Source organism: Xiphias gladius, chromosome 7 (assembly GCF_016859285.1).
Source record: "Xiphias gladius isolate SHS-SW01 ecotype Sanya breed wild chromosome 7, ASM1685928v1, whole genome shotgun sequence".
Classification (NCBI taxonomy): Eukaryota; Metazoa; Chordata; class Actinopteri; order Istiophoriformes; family Xiphiidae; genus Xiphias; species Xiphias gladius.
The window spans coordinates 409,155-432,597 of record NC_053406.1 but is presented as its reverse complement, the minus strand read 5'-3'; the positions used below and the strand labels follow the sequence as shown (position 1 = coordinate 432,597).

The following is a 23,443-nucleotide window of genomic DNA, read 5'->3' as shown; positions in this document are numbered from 1 at the left end:
CTTACTGGCGTCGTAGCGGTATCCTGGGTAGACAATGCGAAACACGTAGTCAGCAGCTGTCTGCTCCTCACCATTCCTGTCCTGGTCAATGAGCCGGGCAGTACTGCTCCTCTTCCTAAGTTTAGGGAACACTTTTCCCTGCAGGACGAACACAAATTTATCATCATACAAAAACACACTGAGCCACAGAACATACTACAAAATGACATTAAGTAATAAGAAATAAACTGAGCATTAAAGCTGCACTACATTTTTTCAGATGTTTGTTGCATCTTTGTAGGATGCAAAAGGGGACTTTCAAATAGAGGTCCTCAAGGGTTCAGAATATTGTTACTGACTTCAAAGAAACCATGACTATTCAGACTGCCAGTTTATTAGGTACCAACTGGACAGTTTATTAGGTACCGAGCTAATACCAACTGGACAGCTGAAACGTGTTTCTAATTTTTTGTCACCATCATCATAAATCGATAAGGGTTGGTTAAGTATTACAAACACCTCTCAGTATAATACAATTCACCAGCAGCACAAACTGCATCCTCCAAAATGATCATAAAGTTGAATAAACAATGCATACCGTATGTTGCATTTCAGAGTCACAACTCTTAATTCTTTATTTGTCTATATTCACAAAAAAACATCATCTACACTGCAAATAGTTTACTTTATCATTATTGGATGGTTTGCATTTTCATTTTATACATGTATGTGCAAAAAATGGGCAAAAAGGACACCCCATCTAGCCACATTTGGCAGGAAGCTAAAAACATTTACCTACAACCTAAGTGAATGCGAGCTAGCTTCATAAAGAGGTAGTCAACAGAAAGAAGTAGAATAGAGACAACACCTGCATCAGCCAAGGAGAAATTTTCTATAGGCTTTTGAGTATTAGTAGTAGTAGTAGTATTAAAAAAAAACAAAATTGTGGAAGACAGCAATCCATGCTTCATCCTCATTACCTAACCGAGGGACACTGGCACTATCTGTAAACAATAAATATGTAATCAAAATTTTTGAAAGATGCTATACTCATTAAAAATCTAGACATAGTAGATTCAAACATAGAAACTGGTTTGGACTGCATTCATAGCAACATCTACATTCTACATTACTGGATGCTGGTGTGAAAAGTGACTTACAGTTTAAATTTCCATAGTGTGAACAATTTATGGGGAAACTTATATTTTTCCTGTTTCAAGCCAGTAATTTTTTGTTCGCATGCATGAGCTTATCAGGAGTCCAATCACTGCCATACTGACACCACAACTGAATAATGAATGCATTTCCATTACAGAGCATAACACACTATCACAACCTCACATTCTATTATTGTGTTTAGAACACAGGTGTGTGTTTACATGAAATAATTTGTTCAAAATGTATAATGTTATGACTACTGTATGCTAAAATACTATTCAATTCATGCTGTGTAATATCTGGCATCACCTGTTATAAACTCAGCTCTTGTTTGCAATCTAAATTAAATTTAAGGAAATCAGAGGTGGCTAAATTGGATGGTTTGGTTTGTGTTTTTATTATTTTATTTGGTAGCATCCTAACTTTCTGAATGTGCCAATTATTCGTTGCCCCAAAATACATATCTCGCCTGCAGTACTGACACGCACCCACTCATATAAACAGAGTGTTTAGATGTGAATACAGTACAGTTCTAACAAGGTGACACACCTTGCCTTTCTGGGACCACAGGGGGGGCTCCAGCTGACCCCGCGGTAAGAGGCCTGTTTCCAGGCAGGAGAGGAAGGCCAGGAGGTGACCACCAGGGGGAAAGTGGAGGGGCGGCCGCTGGATCCCATCCTGACTCACGAGAACTAGTGTACCACCACAATCAGCTGGAATGTGATGAAAAAACATTAGACAAGGATGAGATACAAAAAGAAAAATAGGACAGAAGACACACACAAACAAATATAAACAAGACAAGGACAAAACCTAGTATGTGGCTGGAACCGCCTTTTATCTGTTTTTTCAAATATACAGTAATTTAATACAACTGAATTCCCAATAAAGATTTTCGAATTTAATTGTGTTTCTGTTTCTGTTGTCAGACAACGGAACAAGCATGAAGTAGTGACTGAAACGCAACCCTTTAAGACTACATGTTAACCAGCAGTCACTTGCAAGCCATTTCCAAGCTTCTGTCCTGCACTGCTAAAATCCTGATTTTATAACCATGACAACGTCTGACAAAGTCACCATACACATAAGTTAAAGACAACGGCTGTGCTGTGATTTAAGCCATATTTGCTGGTAAAATGATCACTCAGAGAGAAAGTTAGAAGCTAATTCACGTCTGTGTCAGCTGCTGTGCAGTCAGTTGAATGAGATGCATAGAGAGGTTTGCCTGCGGAGGGTCCAACCTCGCACTTGCAGGGCAATACTGGCGACCCTTTTCTAAAGTTGCAAAAATTTGTCCAAAAAGTCACTAGATTTGTCGCTAGGTCCTTTTGTAAAGAAAAGTATCTAAAAGAGCGGGAAAAGTTGGCAAACGTAGCAACGAATGCACTAAATTGTCAATACTGCCTGTAACCCCCCCCCCCCCCGATGAGGCAATAGAAATTGCTTGCGCTCTTTCATATGAAAGAGCAACGACCAATGGTGTAACTTCAGAACATAGTCACGTGGTATTCAGCTGACCAATGTAGTAACTCCATCAGTCATTCATGTTTATAAAAAACGCAAAAGGAGGAGAGAGAGAGCTAAGAAGCAGTCACCAAGACAAGTGAAATGCACTAACATGAAAATGGCAATATGACCTGCACTGCCCATTAACAGCAAATTTACACTTTATCAAGACAAGCAATCAATATTTTCATGTGACAACAGCTTATGAAACACAGTCCCTTCATGACAGAATGCTTGGTATGAGCAGACTGATGCAGGGTAACATGACTGTGTGAGTGGGGATGATTGGGAGGAGCAGCAGCAGTATACTCACGGCGTTGATGACAGTGGATACAGACTATCTGGCGCAGAGGAACAGTAAGTGCATAGTCCCAGTAGATACTAAAAGAGAGGGGAATGTGTTTTGGATTAGTAAAACAAGCTGGGAAATGAAGATTCGGAGGCAGTTGTTGCATTTCACATTATTGTAAGTGTCATTAAATGCACATCTTTTGAAAGGAGATTCATCATCTATTTTTATTTTTTATAAATATATGGCAGGGTGATTTGGCTACCTCTTCTCCAGGTCACAGTCTCCCAGCGTTCCATTGATGAGCTGGTTGGGGGTCCACTTCAGGGTGAGGTTATCCCCAGCCTGGTGGAGCGACAAGTAACCCCGCAGCACCTCCATGTCCTTCTTCTACCGTGGGAGAAGGAAGAGGAAGAGGAAGAATGAAGGACATAATGTAGAACTTCAGGTTTGAAGCTGTGAAGTTTGCAGCACAAGACAGAGATCAGAAAATTGAGGCTGCATCCTTGAAAAAAACAAATCCAAACAACTGTTGTGAGATTTACAGTTGAACCACCTGAAAAGTTGCTCTCAAATCTTGAAAAAATAGTTCAACATTTTGGGATCTATGCTCATTAGCTTTCTTTCCAAGAACTAGGTAAGAAGATGGATACCACTCTTTTCCCTGAGTGGTAAGTACAGAGCTAGAGCAGGGTGGTAATTGGCTTAGGTTAGCATAAAGAGTGGAAGCAGGGGCAGACAGCTAGCCTTGATCGGTCCAAAAAAACACACCTACAGACACCTCTAAAGGTCACCAATCAACACACTGAATCTCTTTTGTTTAATTCAGGGGCTCCCAAAGTCTGACAGTGTGGACCCTGTTTGTATCCTAGGATGTACAGACAACTATGACTGGATTACTTTGATACTGAAGAAAACGTAAAAATCTGATGATTTTGAGGCAAGTTCTGGATTTATGAAGAGTGTCTTTTTCCATGATTTCTAAGCAGATTTATGGCCATTTATTCGTGATTGACATATATATGGACAGAATATTATAAAGAGTACAGTCTAGACCTGCTCTATATGAAAAGTATCCTGAGATGACTTCTGTTATGATTTGGTGCTATATAAATGAAATTGAATTGACTTGACCTTTCCTTGTTGATGTAAACACACAGTCCACTACCACGACTCCCACCACACAAATATGTTTGCCCATCATTACAGTAGGGAGTTAGCTTGTCCAGCTCGATGGCTGTGTCCAGAATGTTGTTTTTTTCAATTTTTCAAAACAAAGTAGCAGCAGTTTCACATTTAACACTGCACAGTATATCCCACTCACTCTGACAATCTCCAGAAGATCCTGTCGGGTTTTGTTGCATGAGGGGTGCTCTTATTTTTTTTTTTACAGTTGAACACAACTATAATGACAAAAGCACTGAAATATTTGGTCCATGAGAGGCTGTTGCATATGCACTGTCGTGTCAAGCAAAGACTAAAAAAACAACCCCCAACATTATACAATAGTCCTCAATATTATAACACACAAGTGTCTCTGTTACTCTGGATAATAATCCACAGACCTCACTGTCAAAATTTTTCATAGGTCTGTAGATTACCCAGAGTCAATATGACACTGGGCCTAACACTTGAATTTTTTTGTATTTTTTGTGTTAAATATGTTTGTAAAAAAAAGAGAAAATTCATGAAACGTGCCAACTACTGCATTTATTTATTTTTTTCTAACTAAATTCAGGGAGACCTTTGCACTCTGAAGTGTGACTGAACAGATATCCTACTGCAGATATCAGGTATTAAGGTCATGTATTTAGTAACTTAAATGATGTCTGTGCAGGGAAGCATAGTAAACCGTTTTGTGACGTATTTTATGGCATGTGGCAGCATCTAATATGAGGTAAATGCCCATGTTATTTTTGTATTACACTAGAACAAACTGTCTTTGAAACCTGCTGACAAATGTTTAAAACAGTAACTCTTGTGCAATATTTTTAATCTGGTATCTTCCTTACGTTAGCTTTTATTTGCTGTGACATAACTGAGAACTCGCCACAGACCATGGTGAGAATATGTGGATATCAGTTTCTCATCAAGTTGTAACTTGAGCCTGGAGGTTCATTCCTTACCTTGAAAACACATATTGCATCTCTGATAAAAAAATTATCCTGAAAGCTTAGGGAATTGTCGAAAGCTGTTTTGCTGAAGAAGGCCGCAAGCCTCAGAAATAGTTAAGTAAATGAGTTTAAAATTTTTTTTTATCATGGTTGTAAATGAAAATGTTCTTACTTACAAACATTTTGGAAATAGGAAAACACTGATAATCTGACAAAAGCTATTAATTTGTTTGTACTCAAAAGTTAAGATAAAATTTTTAGGAATTAACATTTGATGAAAGAATCCCACTGTTGAAATGTTATCAGTTAGTGTTTTTAATTTAATTTTTCAATACTGTGACCACCACAAAAGTCATTTCATCTCTCCAATGTATTCGCATGGATCTCATAGCTCAATACCTGGACAAATGAAACCAAAACTATCTACATAGCTAGGTACAACTAAAGTTAAATGGGAAAATATGTTATTTTGTAAGTATGTCCACATTCAATCTGCAGAGTTGGGATTGGGGTGGATTTTTTGATGGACAGGGATGTGCTGTATAAAGCCATCCATTTTTGATCCATTATATAAAAAACTCCTTTAGTATGGCTTCTTAAGAGACTGGAACTGCATATTACAAAGTGAAAATGTGTAGTCGTACCGGTTGAACCAGGACGTTGTTTTTGCCGTAGAGAAGGTGTGTTCTTGAGTTTTGGTGAAGAGACTCAACATACTCCCTAGCTGATGCAGCAAACCTGTCCTCTGACATGCTGCCACTGGACTGCCTCTTGCGGATCTAGAAAAGAAAATTTTTCAATAGTAAACTTCTACAAGTAACAACTTTTACAAGAACCACCATCCCACCCACCACCAAACATCAATATCTCCCGAAGACTTAAGGGCCTGATCTAAATCAGCCTCCACACTCACCCCTAGAGCAGGCCGGCGGCCGGCCGGGGTGTCATGGCTCCGGTGGGCCCCATGGATACGATGGCGCTGAACTAGTTCATTGGCTGAGGGGTCAGTCCATAAATGATCTGATGTCTTCAGCTTGGTGTACTCTAGAGCACAAGGCCCCACTGAAAACACAGCAAACACTTGCAGAAATATTATATATTATTGAGTATAATTCAATGTAAAATCCTTTTGAAAGTGTGTTACTTAGCTGAAGTGAATTTTACTAAACATATTCTTACTTGGTATAAGACTTGAAAATATAACCTTATGGCAATAAATTATAATTTAAATATCCAGATCATGTATTTATCAAACATTAATATAACAGATTTGAATGGAGACACACTGACATTAGAGTAACATTCCTGCCTGGATCTAATCTGTCCCACTAGGAGCTAGCTGTTTTTGGTATTTCTGCAGTACCCACCTGTTGACTTTTCATTAATTTGTCTTAAAAATTGTATATTTCAATGCAGCCTTTTTTGTATTACTATTGCTATTATACAATAAGCTTGATACTATTTCTATTTTGATTATCGTCAACAAATCCAATGAAAAGACAAAATGCAACAATGTTTTAAGTCCGTCTCACAATATTTTCTGACTTCCCTACCCTGTGATGCCCAATGGTTTAGTTGAAGTTGTAAATCTTTAAAAACAAATCACAAATGCATATTTTAATTTTGGCTACTGTAGTTTTTAGTAAACGTTACTCAAACAGGAGGAAATAGTGCATTTGCTGGGGACTACTTTCAGCAGAGGATTAATCCACATTCAGTGCCCTAGTGAATATTTAGAGCAGCATGATGGTGTGTCTGAGACTGAGTCAAAATAAACTACAGTGTGTGAGCATGTCACCCAGTGCAACAGTGTGGCTCATTGATGTGTTTTCAATAGTTTTTGGACAACAATGGAGCTCTATGGGGGGGAGATACAGTATCAGTATCATATCAGAGTTTGGATGAACACACAGTACTTGGAACAGTCAGTGGGAAAGTAAATGTGACTGTTTAAAGATCACAACAATAATCATTATGTTATGCATTTTAGTTTTAGTGCAACTGATGCTCTTCATAACAGTATGCAAACAAATATCAGAAATTGGGAGCTGTGATCTGGTGCAGAACTACTGTTATGAGTCAATTCATACCAGTGATGTTTTCAGATTTCAGGAGGTGTTGCAATGAAAAAAAGAGGAGTAAATCTAAAAATATTTAACTTGCTATTTGTAATACATTTAAAATTGGAATTAGAGGCTTCCTAAGTCACAGACTGGCTCCTGCACCAATTTATAGCAACAAAATAGAAGAGTACATCAACTTTTTGTCTTCCAAAATAGGCTATCTGCATTAGATTAAAGTAAATATTTTACAGTATTTGTCGTTATTTGGACACATTAATGTGTTTTTGTCCGAGCACTTCCTTACCTCACCACCAGGCGTCCTCAGTGTGTTGTGCTGCTCTGCTAACCTGCTGCTGATTCTTTCATCTGCACCTTCTAACCTCTTTAGTCACTGTGTATATAGTGTTGATTTTTGCTCAGCCAGCTGACACACTGCTCAACTTGTCTTCTTTCTCTAAGTCTACAAACCTGTTTATTTCCTGTTCCTGCCTAACTGCCTGTTAAACTTTGTGTCTGATGACACAAAGTTTAATAATCTCCTGCTAACTGTCTGCTTTCAGCTCCTGATGCCATAATGTCAGTGAAGGTGGCTCTAAATTGTACCCAAGTATTGGGTACAATACTTTGGGAGATAGGCTGAATTTGCGGTCACTTCTATGATTGCAATTTCTGCAGCAACTGTAATTCGTTTGCCTAATTTGTACTTTTTGTTACTTGCCTTTGGAAATTTTGGAAATTTGGCAGATCAAACACAGTCTTATATACTTACCCAGTAGGGCTGCCAAGATTGGCCCGAAGACTGAGTCATGCATCAGAGCTTCTCTCTCATAGTATTTACTGCAGTGATAAACAAACAGAAAAAAGTGAATCAAAAGAAAACATTATTAAATGTCATCAGTTTCTACTGAGGAGTCGTGGAGCTATATCTGTCAGGGTAAATTATGTCACAATCCAAATACTTATGGAATATAAGTATTTGGATTGTGACAGAATTTTCCTAATTTTGCCTCTGTACACCACCACAATGGATCTGAAACCAAGCCATCAAGATATGATTGAAGTGTAGACTTTCAGCTTTAATTCAACAGCGAGTTTTTTTCTTCAGTAAGTGAAAAAAATGCTCAATCTGGTTGATGTCTAGACTTGGCCATTGAAGAATATTCCAATTCTTTGCCTTGAGAAGCTCTTGTTTTGATTTCACAGTATGTTTTGGGTCTTTATCCATCTGTACTGTGAAGCACTGTCCTATCAGTGTGGTAGCATTTGACTGAATCTGAGCAGACAGTATAGCCCTGTAAATTTTAGAATTCATCCTGCTACTTCTATCAGCAGTCACATCATCAATAAACACCAGTGACCCAGTTCCATTGGCAGCCATACATGCCCATGCCATAATACCATGTTTGACAGATGATTTGGTATGCTTTGGATCATGAGCCGTTCTTTTCCTTTTCCAATTCGGCTCTCCCATCATTCTGTTACTAGTTAATCTTGGTTTCATCTGTCCAAAGAATCTTGTTCCAGAACTGTGAAGGCTTTTTTTGATGTTTTCTGGCAAAGTCTAATCTGGCCTTTCTGTTCTTGGGTTTTACCAGTGGTTTGCACCTTGTGGTAAACCCTCTGTATTTACATTTATGAAGGCATTTCTTGATTGTAGACTTTGACAATGATACGCCTACCTCCTCAAGAGTGTTCTTTACCTGGCTAGATGATTTGAAGGGTTTTTCTTCACCAAGGAAAGAATTCTACAATCATCCACTTTAGTTTTCTTCCATGTTCTTCCAGGCCTTTTGGTGTTGCTGAGCTCGCCAGTGCCTTACCTCTTTTTAAGAATATACCATATTGTTTTATTTTGCCACTCCTGAAGTTTCTGCTATCCGTCTCATAGGTTGGTTTTGTTTTTTCAGTCTAATGATGGACTCCTTCATTTACCTCGACACCTCTTTGGACCTCATATTGAGAGTTCCGATGAACAGCTACCAAATGAGTATTCAACTCTTGGAATCAACTGCAGACCTTTTATCTGCTTAATTTGTCATGAAATAATGAGGGAACAGGCCACACCTGACTGTGAAACTGTTCATTTGTCAAATGTCCAATTACTTTTGAGCCTCTGAAAATTGTATAAAAACGTATAAATATGGTTGTAATTCCTAAATGGTTGATGTAATATTTTTGTTGAACCCCCTGAATTACAGCTGATGTACAGAGGCAAAATTACGCAAATTGTGTCACTGTCCCCTGTAAAATTAATTCCACTTATGGACTTAATTGTAAGTATCATCTCATCTTCATCTACTTCATATCCCAGAATTTCTTTCAACAATCTCCAAAGGACAGCATAGAATTTGCTTCTTTCATGCAAAGATGGATATATGGGGATATGCTGTATATAGCTTGAAACTGGAGTAATTCAGTTCTGATGATTGCAGTTCATTATCATATCAGCATTCCTAACTCAAAAGATATAGCTTCATTGCATCATGGGACCTGTACCACAAAACAAGATTAGTAGTTTATCCAGCTATCTCTGGGTTTTAAACAAATTTTTTGGTATCCCAAAGTGGGCTAACTTTTAACTGAGTGATAACCCATGGCACACTGCTATACTCTGAGTAAAAAATTAGATTTCAAACAAACTGAAGAAATTATACTTTACCACACCAACAGATTAAATTATAGCTGCAAACTAATTATCTGTAGTACCTAGTTCTACTTCCTGCTTTGGCATGTCTTAGTTTAAAGCCATATGTGAAAAGGCCTGTGTAAGAAGTCCCATATGTACAGTGGCTTCAGAAAGTATTCAGACCCCTTCAGTATTTGTACACTTTATTGTGTTGTAGACTACTTAATTTTAAATGAATAAAATTGCCAACTTTCCCCATCAATCTACACTTAATAATAAATGATAACAAAGTGAAAACATGTTTTTAAAGGTTTTTGCAAATTTATAAAGAAAACAAAAAACTGAAATCTCTCATTTACAAAAGTATTCAGACCCCTTAATACGGAACTCCAAACTGTGGTCAGGTGCATTCTGTTTGCTTTATCCTTGCAATGTGTCTAGAATGTAATGGGAGTTCACTTTTGGCAAATTGAACTGATTGGAACATAGTTTAGAAAGGCAAACACCTGTGTATATTAAGTTCCACAGTTTACACTGCATGTCAGGACAAAAACCAGAACTCATCCCAGAGTTGGCCATCTGGCTAAGAAGCAGTATTTATTAGCCTTAAGGCTGAAACGTGCCTTAACTGGCTACCGGTTGGTGAATGTGCACAAGGGATTGTTCTGAGACAAGGTTGTTTCTTTTATATTTGTACAAACAACATTTATAATGTTTATTTTCTTCTCTGATTTGAACCCACCTCTGGACAGAGTTGGATGAACCAAATTCTTTGCTTGACTGATTTGTGCAGCACAGCTTGTGATTACCCATAATACCCTTTTTAGGTCTGGGTCTTAAGTTTAGCAATGTTATCCTAGTCCTCTATACAGAAGGGTGACAAATTAAAGGAAAAAAAAAACTTACACTATCTTTGTAAGGTGTTGGACCACCACGTGCCACCAGAACAGTTTTAATGTGCCTTGGCATTGATTGTACAAGTCTCTGGAACTGTATTGGAGGGATGGAACACCACTCTTCCAAAAGATATTCCCTGATTTGGTATTGTGATGATGGTGTTGGTGGAGAGTGCTGTCTAAGATGGTAGTCCAAAATCTCCCAACTCAACTGGGTTGAGATCTGGTAATTATGAAGGCAATAGCATTGGTCACATTATTTTCATGCTCATCAAATCATTCAGTGACCCCTCGTGCCCAATGGATGGGGGCATTTTCATCCTTGAAGAGACCACTCCCATCAGGATGGAAATCTTTCATCATAGGATAAAGGTGATCAGTCAGAACAACTTGATAGTGATTTGCAATAACCTGTCCCTCTACGGGGACAAGTTGACCCAAACACTGCGAGCAAAATGCTCCCCACGGCATAACAGAGCCACTAGACCCCTCAGTGTAGGAGTCATGCATTTAGGCCGGTACCGTTCTCTTGGTGGATGCCACACATGCATTCGTCCACTTGTCGAGAATATGGTGAAATATGACCATGTCAATTTTTTCTAAATTTCAGCAGACCTACTGGTTTTTGCACCACTAAACTCTCAAATGTGCATTCATGTCTGTAATGACGGGTTTATGCACTTTAACCCCACTATAATATCCTTCTTGTCAACGGACTGTTCTTGCTGGCACAGTCTGATCTCGTCCTGCATTGACAGTCTCAGTCACCTGAAGAAGAGTTGCTCTCCTGATTTTCCTTACATATTGCACTAATACACGAGCATCATGGTCATCAAATGTGTGCTGATGACCACAATTTCCAACACTATTTACCGATGTATTTCCCATGGATCTAAACGCAGATGTCACTTTAGTCACTGAAACATTAGCCAGTTGGACAGTTATCGTGACTTAAGATCCTGCCATCCGTGCCCCAACAATGAACCCTCTTTCAAAGTCACTTAGATCTTTTCCTCTTGCCATCTTGATACAAAATCGGAATCAACTAGTTCTACTCAGCATCTTTATACATGCCACAGAGGATCACTAAATGTTAATTGCTTATTTGTACCATGCCATGCACCTTTGTGGAAGCATCTGCATTTGTTATTTTTCTCCACTTATTTATTCAGGTTTTTCCTTAAATTTGTCACCCATCCGTACATTTTATATTACTTTGATCCCCCTTTGCTGCCACAATAACCTAATTTCATTGCCTTTCACCTTTTCCTCTCATATCATTTAAAGTGCTCTTACTGATGATGACGTTGCATGTGACTAGACTGGCATCTAATTAAGAACTCTGCCTCTTTCATGTGAATGCATTTACAGCAGAATAAGAAATATTATTTGTCCAGGATCACCGGTGTAACCCAGATAGAGACAAACTAAGTTAAAATTACTTTGTGTCACTGTCTGCAGGTCTATTAAGGCTGCTGTTTGGTTGGGTATAAGTATCTGATTTCTTACTGTGTGACTATTGAACACTTGGTCTTTTCTGAAAGACTGGCACAAAACTTGACATTTATCATAGATGTCTAAAATCAGATTAGACAAACTACACTACACTTGTCTGAATATCATGTCAAGTTCTATTTCATTCTCCCTGGCCACCAGAGGCAGTTCTTAACAATGAATGATATCCGTCTGGCGCACACGCAGGTTAAATATTTAATATCAACAAAGTCTCATGTTACCTGGGATTATGTAGAATCTACCTTATATAAACCCACGTCATCATGAAAGACTTCCCTTATATCTTCTCGCATAAATGATCCACAAATGCAGGTTGATTCAAAGAAAGAAGATAGCCCTTTAACCACATGAACAGCCTAACATTACGGATATGCTCTTGCCAGCTTTGAAACAAGGCTGGCAAGGTAATTGTCCTCCCTTGATTAGCTTTAGAATAAGTTACTCTTTCAGGAGGAGCCTGTTTTACGGTCTCCTTTTCAGTTTATGGTCACAGTGTCAAGTATTTGCGCTTGCAGAGAGTGGCAGGCTTGCGCTGGAGTAGCAGTGTCAGCTGTTTAATTTCCCTTTAGTGTTTTATTTCCTTTAAGTGGTAAATAACTTCTCAGTTATAATGATTTCTTATTCAATGACAAGTGCTTTTGCTCGTTAAAGCACCTACCTCCTTAGTTTTGATAAAAGAGTGATGGCTCCTCAGTAAGTGGCTTTGCTTATGGGGAAAACTTCTTATGTTGGGACTGCTATTGATTGATAAAGCGCAGGTTAATCAATTCCCCATTTCATAAGTTAAATTAGTGAGTTAGCAGAACTGTATCACTAGTGTCTTGTTACTGGGGGGGTCCACTGTGATTTCTGCTGGAAGTGGAGTAAAATTATATATAAAGTAAATAAAACAAATGTAAAGAAAAACCCCACCATGTCCTCCGTGTTAGGGTCACATGTTTGTCGCTCCACTGCTCGCCAACAATGGCCGCGATGCATGCCCCACATGCCTTGATGATGTAAACTTGAGTGAAGGGCTGTCTGATAATCAATGCATGAATTGCGGTTTCATGCTGCAGGAACTGAAGCGAGTCCGACTGGCTGAGGTCGAATGATGGCACCTTGAAGACCAGCTGCCTCCATCTGGTGTACCTTCGAAGGGTTGGAGTGGGTCGAGTCACTAACCATCTAAAGGTGCTCCAGCTAAAGTCGACACACTAGCCTCAGAGTTTGCTGAGATTAAAGATTTGCTCCTTAATCTTCAGCCAGGCAGGGGGCTTCAACCCGGGTGGATAACCTGCAGGCCAGGACCCCTACACCATGGGATGGGATGAGGATGTCCTGTCCATAAGGGCTTTCTATGGCAGGTCCAGCAAGGACAGACCTGGTCAGGGACAAGTGGAGCCTTCCATCCACACTTCCAACACCTGTTCCCAGCTGACAGGAAGTGGGTACAAGGCAGGCTAAGAGGCTGCCCCAGCCTCAGTAAACCAGTGGTCCGTATGGTGCTGCCACGCTTGTGCTTGGATGAGGTTCCAGCGATGAGCACTCCGACCAGCACATTCTTTAGGTGGGTCCCACCGCAGGCTACTTTGTTTGTTCACATTGAGGAGCTCCATAAATGCTGGCCAGGCCCCAAATCTCTCTCTAACCAAACTACCGAAGGCTGAGCCTTGGCTTCCATGTAGAATGCCAGTAATTACGGACTGGGCCAGATTTCAGCTGTGGAGCAATCTATTGCCACCCTCCTTGTGTCACCTGATGAGGTCTTGAGACCTTATGCTCACTGTCCCAGGCCAGTGTCAGATTACAGATGACTTTTTAGTGAAATGTTATGATACAGCAGCATGCATGGGCTGTATCGGAATCTCTCTTTCCCACCTACTCTCTGCCCTACCCTGTCCCAGTCTCTGCAATCCTCCGGCATGGACGCCTCACTGACACATCCTTGCTGGCTTTCACACTGATGACAAGGGAGCTTGGCAGGCTAATGACAACACCTACCTTGATTCGCCGGCAGGTATGGTAGACCCCATCGCCACTTCTGGAGCCAGGCCTGAGGGCCCTTCGACCCGGTAGCGGTTTGCTAGCCTTCAAGGACTTACACCCCTACTGATACAGCAGCCTTTCACAAGGTTATGGCATCAGTCACCCTCCGCTACCAGCTCACCCTGGTGGCTAACCAAAGACCCTGCCTTCCTCCAAGCGGCCTGACCACTGCCACCGGGCTCCCATGCAGCCAGGGCCTAAGCCACAGAAGGGTTGGCAGTCTGATTACCGCCCCCCCAGGGACCGGAAGAGCCATCAGGGCAAGCACTGAGGGCCTGGGGCCAGCTCTCGGATGCTTCTCACAGCAGCACCTCAGTTGTTGGGAAAGTTACACTACAGCTTCTGAACCTTCAGTTCTGATGCCAGCCTCTGGTTCCTCTGGTGCTGCACGCACTTCGTCTTCCTCGTTTGAGCCTCTGGGGCAGTCAGGGATAAAGTGGTTGTCAGCAAAGGTTGCTTTTCTTCTGGCAATGGCATCAGCGAAGCGTGTGAGTGAGCTTCACGCCTTGTAAGTGAGTGAAGCCTTTATGTGCTGGAACTCGGATGGCATAAGGGTGTCATTTTGGACTAACCCATCATTCTAGCAAAAGATGTTGGCTAAGCCCACTTCATTGAGCTGGCAGCCTATATCCCCTCATCTCTACAGGAATAGGAAGCCAATCTGGCAAAACCGCTCTGCCCATTCAGGACTTAGAGGTATTGGCCTTCGCCACTCTGATAGCCTATTTGTCTGCTATGGGGGCCATAGGAAAGGGCACGCCCTGTCCAAACAGAGGCTTTCCAGGTGGATTGTTGAGGTGATTGAGGAGGAATGCAAGTTGAGAGGACTACCAGTGCCTCTTAATATCAGGGGGCACTCCACCATGAGTGTCTCCACTTCATGGATAATGCACAGCCCCCTGGGCTATGCCATGCACCTTTGCCCATTCTTACAATTTCAATGTTGCTGCTCCCTATGCAGTAGCGGCAGCTGTCTTTCAGGAATCTTCACGGGGTTTCCCAGTAAGGTGGGATTCCTTGTGACTATGTTGCTAAAAGTTCTCCAGTCTTAAGATCTGCCTCTGGCAGTGAGGGAGAATGAAATAAAAAAAGAGTTACATATGTAACTATGGTTCTATGAATTCCGGATGACTGCCAGAGCTCTGGCGAGAAGATTCTGAAGGGACATCTTTCATCATGATATGGGCTTATATATGCTACGTCCTATGTCATCCCAGGTCACATGTGACTTTGTTGATATTAAATACTAAACCTGTGTGTGTGCGAGACAGATATCATTCAGTGTTAAGAACTGCCTCTGGTGGTTAGCCAGAATTCATAGAGCCGTGGTTACAAACGTAACTCTCATTTTCTGTATTTGCCCAGTTTCCCAACTGGAACAATAATAATACAAGAGTGGACTTTTTTTTTCTGTTTAAAAAGTGTGATCCACATTATCATATGTCTGTGATCTCCATCAGCGCACTTCATATTTGAGGCTTTGATCAGTGAAGTGGTGGTGCATCATTTCACTCTGTTTAACGACCTGAGTGTGAACTGCTTGTTGTAGTACACAGTGGTTGTGAGCCAGATAGAGCCCAGAAAAAAAGCCACCACAGAGTGAACACAGGAGAAGAATGGAACACATAAATAGGTAATTCAAGGGACTGTTCATAATTCAGCTACAACAAAGCCTGGAGTTGAGTGCTGTATATCGAAAACAAATCACCTGGAGTTGTCCACAATGTACTGAACTATCTTGTCCAGAACTTTCTCAAAGAGAGCTGTTCGGACCCAGATGTGTTTGATGGCCTGAGCAGAGAGGGGCTGAGGAGGGCGGCTGGTAGTGGAGGAGCCCTGTCTCCTCAGAGGTTCATGTCCCATGCTCTGAGTTCTCCTGCAGGGCAAAAAGCACAGGTCAATACTATTGACAACTACTACTACAGAGAAGAGTTCATGTTATGGAAGTTTTTATTTGACTTTATTATTTGTAACCCATAGAAGACAATCCACAAATGTGTACCATGATCCACAAATTTCACTATTTCACAATATTTTATTTAGTAAAAATTATATCCACCAAAATACAGAGCAATTTGCAAACATGCATAACTTAATCTGTACATGTTCATGCATCTGTGGATCCATTTGTACACATGAAATAGGTTTTGCACATTTGTGGATCACTTCCTGTAAGTATGTGGGCAACATAACATATGTGACTTCCTTCCTATTTGTTTACGGGTTTTTGTCCAATTCATACCACACCTGATCTTTATAAAAAAAATCAACAAATGTGGGGTGTCCAAAGAAGACAGTCCACACATGTATACAATGATCGACCAATATCTCATTATCCACAAACATGAACTTTTTATTTGTGTTGTGTAAAGTCATATCCACCAAAATACAGAATAATTTACAAATACGTATAGCTTACTCTGTAAACATGTATTTTCATTTCACATAAAAATGTATAGGTTCTACAAATGTAAATAGTTTCACCACAAAAATACATGTTAAGTGATATTATTTACGCATTTGTGAATCCATTTGTACACGTGAAATGGCTTTTGCACATTTGTGGATCACATCCTCTCAGTTTGTGGGCCAATTGACATTTGTGACTGCCCTCCTATTTTCAGATTTTTGTCCCATTCATACCGCTGCTGATCTGTAGAAAAAAATCCACAAATGTGAGGTGCAGTTACTAGCTACACCAGCAGGTTCTCTCACATGAGCTGAAGGAACTACAGTCTGTACTGGAAGAATGCTAAAACAAGAGTCTACCTAGCATCCGCATCCGTACAACAGGAGACAAATAGGAGAAGGACAAAAGCCTGACTTCAAGCGGGAGGTAAAAGACAAATTGGAGGATCTTTATTTAACCCAATGGCAGTGATTCAGGATCGTGAACGTGCTGTGCTCTACTTGCTTACTTACTGGCATTGCCTACAGTTTGCTAACTTTGTGTTAAGTGTTTAGCTCACATTAGATAATTTATTTCATATTTTAGATATTGTATGTGAGGCATGAATAGCAGCAATAGATGCTCACAACTGTAAAGGTCTTTGTAATTTTTTGGTCATTCAGTTTCATAAAGTCTTTCGGAATAGGTATTGAAAAACAAAAAACGACTGGTTATTTGATTTTAATTTTAAAATACAAAAATTTAAAAAATGAAATGGAGAAATTTAAAAAATGGGCTAATTGTCTATTTCGTATAAAAACAAAAACAAAATCACCAGAAAACAGAAACAAAAAAGGCCCGTTTTTACATATTCTGAGACAGGTTTTATGCTGAGTATGTTGAACTGTCGCAGATATGTGCACAGCTAATCTCGAAACTACCGGATATTGTAATGATTTCTACAGCAAAGTATACCTTGAAAACATGATCCGTTTGATTCCTCCCTCAGGTTTTTTTTATGTGTCCTTTCCTAGTGCAAGGGGTGGATGCACTGCTGATTATAGCTGTCAAGTAATGTTTTAGCTATTAAGTTATAATTAAATGTCTTAAATTCAAATTGTCGGGACAAAATTGCCCAAATATATATTAAGCCATTTTTTGTGCACTCTAGAAATAAAGTTACAACGTGGATGCCGGTGTATTTCATTACATCCCGTCCTACCTCAGACTTATTGAGTGTTAACTGTTTGAACTTCACACTGTCAAGCTAGGATAGCCATAAATATGTACTCGTGACAGCACTTGATTCCTGTGGGGATGCATTATTCAGCAGAGCTGATTTTGTAGCTGCCAAGATTTGCATCCCATGTTTTTTTAGTCAAGATGAATGTTACATGAATGAAATTCACTTTTGTTTTATGGTATTATGAAAGTACTACTACTACTACTGCAATTGTATTACTTATAAACTATTTTTACTATTACTACAGCTAATACTTCAACTACTTACACTCCTTTAACAACTATTGCTAAACCATTAGGGGCCCAGCAGAATATAAAGATCAGCTGGTAAGACCTTGGTTTCGCAAGACATGCTTCACTTGACTGAAGTGTGTTATCCTTCCCAAGTTTGAAATGAAAGTTTGAAATGCAAATAATATTTACATTTCCGTTTTTAATACTTGATCAACTTTTTCTTTTACACTGTAATCTTGCCTTGTAATCTAGGCAACATTGTAAATGAGGGTCTCTCCTTCAATTTCTCCCGAGAAATAAAAACTAGAACTAGGATGATGATGATGGTGATAATTGTATAGCTATTTGATCGCTCAAATGTGAAATCCTTATAATATTGGTTACATCGAACATTGGTGTTCCAACATCTCATTCCATGGTAACGTCGTAATGTAAAAAGTGCACATATTATTGCTCTTAATAACTGAGCAAGCCAAACATCAAGCGGAAAGTCATCAAAATGGGACAGTGGCCATTCACACAAGGATTCTGGAGTAGTTCTGCCAGAAACTGACGTCGCCCTGAGCGACCAACAAATAGAAATGCCAAGGGCAGTAATAAATCCCCTCCAACACTCAGACTGTAATGGTGTTAATATGTATTTGGAGACAGTTGAATTTGTCCAGTCCCTGGTGCATGATAGGCACGATGTAACACCTTAGGCTTACATTTGAAAAATCTGGGCCAAATTGTGGCCAAAATGGGTCATAAGCTGTAGACAACAATTAAAAAAAAAAGAATAAAACAGTAAAAAAATATATATTTGTGCTTGTATTGCGTACACACCCACCCACCTGCTGTTTTGAAACAGCGTTGACTCGTCCTTAACTTTTCACTAGTAAAAACAAAATATACTTAAGTGTACTTAAAATCTAAGAGAACATTGATACGTGCATTTAAAGCACATTATTTCTTTTTTTATTAACTTTCTTGTGGTATAAAACAGAAATTTCGCCAAAGTACTTTGGAAACTCGGCAAGGTTTTGTCCTAAAATCATAAAAAAAACATCATCAGCAACCTTCAAGTTTACTTTAAAATGTATATGATTAGAAAGTCAATTTATTTTTTAGAACTTTGAAAGGGGAATAAAAAGAACAACATGCACATTTTGCTCTCTGAGTCAGGAAGCAGCTCTTAATGGCCCACCCATTTGCAAATAGGGCTATTCATATTATATCAGCATAGTAATTTGGTAGTCGTTATTGTAACCCAATAATGACCCAGTAATGCTGGTTCAATGCCCAACTATCCTGTCTTGACCAGACCCTGATACATCAAGGATGTTTTTGTCTTCATGATTTTTAGCCTTGTTCATATGGCATGTATAAGTGTTTATTATGTAAATGTACTGTATATACATATTAGGCATGTGCATACACAAATATATATATATGCACATTATGTATTTAAATGTAAGTATATATAGTTTGCCTTTCCTCTGATGCAACTGTTGCTGCAACTGTTTTGTTTTATACTTGTGTTTGACAGTTGATTTGGAACATCTACCCTTTTTGTTTGTTACATAATTGTGTCATAAAAAAAATACTACAGTAAGTATTAATAAAATAAGTCTCTTAAGCCCTGATCCTAACTTTGACAACCATGTTTGACATAGTGGTGTCTTATCAGTGTCTAGAGTCAACAAAACAACTCAGTAACAATACAGGTAAAAACTTAAAGGGGCACGCCAACAACTTTACATATCCAAGTCAGTGTACTGATCATTGCTAGTAACACTGTGCCGATACTCAACCTATATGTATAATGCCTTCTGTGGCTCTGGAAGAGCTTTATCTTTGTGAAAATAACTCTGATGATGTCATAACAATGTCATCAGGGTTATCTAAACTTGCAGTCATGTACATATTTATAACAAAAAAGCCTGTGCTAAAAACTGGGGGTATTTAAAAGGCAAGGAGGGTCTAGTGAAAAGATACTTAAAGGGTTGCAGTATAGGAAATGTAGAATCCTGCATTTTTAAAGCTTGATCCATACTAGGGACAGTCAGGATATCTTAGCATTTGCAACATTGATTTTGACCAATTATTTTTTCCAAGTCCCCAAACATCAGAAAATAACATTCTAAATCACTAGAATGCCCCTTTGTTGCATACATTTGCATTTTAGTACAGAAAACTAATTTTGATGCACAGATACTGCAAAATATGTCCTGCCAGCTTACGGAAGACCTCATAAACTGTTGTTTTCAAACAACCGATAGCAGTCTAATTCTAAGCAAACAAAGCAGGAATTAAGAGTATAACAAGAGTAATAGTCCACACAGTGTAATCATGTGGAAGCAGCATTTAACAGGATCACTATATACTGTACTGTAGTTTATTACAACTCATCAATATTTATAACAGTTAATCACTGTTTTGGTTTCAATAAATCTGTCCCATGTCAGGCAAAAGGTGCCATTTTCTGCTAGAAATAATTTTGATGAAATATTTCACGAATATGGAGGCAGATGCATGACATAAGGCTGAGAGTGGATCCCTTTCATCCTAGACTGAGTTTGATCTCTGGCACTTCTAGATCATTCAGACACAACCACTCACACACACCCACATGAGTATGTGTTTGTGTGTGTGTGCTGAGGGGGACTCGACTGCCATAGTTACAATGTTAGATATATCCCAGTGTTTGTGTTTGTGTTTGTGTTTGTGTGTGTGTGTGTGTGTGTGTGTGTGTGTGTGTGTGTGTGTGTGTGTGTGTGTGTGTGTGTGTGTGTGTGTGTTTGTGTAAAAGGGGGGTTTTGGCTAAGTCACAATTTTTGCAGTCCTCTACCATTTTGAAGATGTGTATGTGTGTATGGTGACAGCACTCCAGAGGATGGGAAGGAGCAACAGGATGATGTGAGAGATAAGACAGAATGCAAAAGCGACAAGGTCTTCCTTTTCTAAATTGAAATGTTTTGCAGTGTTTTTTTGTCATGAAATATGGGTATCTCCTCCTTCTATTCAAGTTTCAACTTGACGCATATGTTGCTTTGTCTTTTCCACACTACTGACAGCACGTAAGGATGATACTATCAGCCTATTTGCTGGTCTGATGACCTTCTGAACCTTCTTCTTGGGCCTTCAGATCAAATGTCAATTTTGCAAACAAGCTCTCTCATTATGTTACAGGCAGGCAGAATGCTAGGGCATTTTCTCAACACATTCATGCTCCCAAAAGAATAAACTGCTCTGATTTAAATGACCACATGACTTTTCCTCTAAAAACAAAAACCTTACAGTTGACAAAATATACAAAATAAATAAACACATAATAGTTTATGTGATACTCTAAAACTGATTGTTTATGTATTTACTTATTTATTTTCTTTTTTCTTTATTCTGTCTTTTCTGCAGCCATACTGTACAGATAGATGGCATTAGGGGTTGTTGGGTACTGGCACTGGGTCTGCATTTGTGTTGTTAATGTGCCAAATTAGTTTTAGTTGTAAAGACCCAAGAGAGAAATGTTTGCACATCATATCGACACTTCTGATGAGACTGTATGCATCTGCTTCATTCTCCACTCACACACACCACATGAGTATGTGTTTGTGTGTGTGTGCTGAGGGGGACTCGACTGCCATAGTTACAATGTTAGATATATCCCAGTGTTTGTGTTTGTGTTTGTGTTTGTGTGTGTGTGTGTGTGTGTGTGTGTGTGTGTGTGTGTGTGTGTGTGTGTGTGTGTGTGTGTGTGTGTGTGTGTGTGTGTAAAAGGGGGGTTTTGGCTAAGTCACAATTTTGCAGTCCTCTACCATTTTGAAGATGTGTATGTGTGTATGGTGACAGCACTCCAGAGGATGGGAAGGAGCAACAGGATGATGTGAGAGATAAGACAGAATGCAAAAGCGACAAGGTCTTCCTTTTCTAAATTGAAATGTTTTGCAGTGTTTTTTTGTCATGAAATATGGGTATCTCCTCCTTCTATTCAAGTTTCAACTTGACGCATATGTTGCTTTGTCTTTTCCACACTACTGACAGCACGTAAGGATGATACTATCAGCCTATTTGCTGGTCTGATGACCTTCTGAACCTTCTTCTTGGGCCTTCAGATCAAATGTCAATTTTGCAAACAAGCTCTCTCATTATGTTACAGGCAGGCAGAATGCTAGGGCATTTTCTCAACACATTCATGCTCCCAAAAGAATAAACTGCTCTGATTTAAATGACCACATGACTTTTCCTCTAAAAACAAAAACCTTACAGTTGACAAAATATACAAAATAAATAAACACATAATAGTTTATGTGATACTCTAAAACTGATTGTTTATGTATTTACTTATTTATTTTCTTTTTTCTTTATTCTGTCTTTTCTGCAGCCATACTGTACAGATAGATGGCATTAGGGGTTGTTGGGTACTGGCACTGGGTCTGCATTTGTGTTGTTAATGTGCCAAATTAGTTTTAGTTGTAAAGACCCAAGAGAGAAATGTTTGCACATCATATCGACACTTCTGATGAGACTGTATGCATCTGCTTCATTCTCCACTCACACACAGACTGTTTCACACAGTATCTTTATCAGGAAAGCTCCATAACCGGTGAGTTAGTGGACCGTGAGTGTAGATCGTTTTGCCAACTGTTATCTCCAAGGTTGGCAAAGAACTGTGAAACTCAGAAATGTACAGTTAAGTCCATAAGTATTTGGACAGTGACACAATTTTCATAATTTTGCCCCTGTACACTACCACAATGGATGTGAACAAAGCCATTAAGATGTGATTGAAATATAGACCTTCAGCTTTAATTCAAAGGGTTTAACAAAATCATTGCATTAACTGTTTAGTAATTACACCCATTTTTATGCATAGGCCCTCATTTTCAGAGGCTCAAAAGTAATTGGACAAATGACTGACAGTCAGTTTCATGGCCAGATGTGGCCTGTTCCCTTGTTAATTCATGACAAATTAAGCAGATAAAAGGTCTGATTCAAAGTGTTGAATTTGCATATCTGTTCATGGGAACTCTGAATATGCAATCTAAAGAAGTGTCGATGCAATTGAAGGAGACCATCAACAGGTTGAAAAAACAAAACAAAACTATAAGACAGATAGAAGAAACATTAGGAGTGGCCGAATCAAAAATTGGGTAAATTCGTAAAAAGCGCTGCTGTACTCAGCAACACCAAAAGGCCTGAAAGACCATGGCAGACAACTAAAGTGGATGATCACAGAATTCATTCTTTGGCGAAGAAAACCCCTTCACAACATCATGCCTTCATGAATGTAAACACAGAGTCCATTGTGGTGGTGGACAGGAGCAAAATTACGAAAATTGGGTCACTGTCCAAATACTTATGGGCCTAACTGTATATTTAGCCCCACTGCTGGTTCGTTACATCAGTGCGTTGTTCACGTAAG

The 23,443-nt window shown here is 39.3% G+C and overlaps 1 protein-coding gene across 2 annotated transcripts in view; it reads right to left on the bottom strand.

The window, feature by feature from the left end:
* The window catches only part of sgsm2 (small G protein signaling modulator 2), a 138,980-nt gene that overhangs the window by 22,587 nt on the left and 92,950 nt on the right, over positions 1-23,443 (bottom strand). For both annotated transcript variants that reach the window (XM_040130547.1, XM_040130546.1), the window contains exons 4-11: positions 15,883-16,050; positions 7,879-7,946; positions 5,960-6,108; positions 5,691-5,825; positions 3,198-3,322; positions 2,957-3,024; positions 1,687-1,850; positions 6-138 (exon numbers count right to left, since the gene is read on the bottom strand). In XM_040130547.1, the coding sequence (XP_039986481.1) occupies positions 6-138; positions 1,687-1,850; positions 2,957-3,024; positions 3,198-3,322; positions 5,691-5,825; positions 5,960-6,108; positions 7,879-7,946; positions 15,883-16,050 (1,010 nt within the window). The remainder of the gene's footprint in view (positions 1-5; positions 139-1,686; positions 1,851-2,956; positions 3,025-3,197; positions 3,323-5,690; positions 5,826-5,959; positions 6,109-7,878; positions 7,947-15,882; positions 16,051-23,443) is intronic.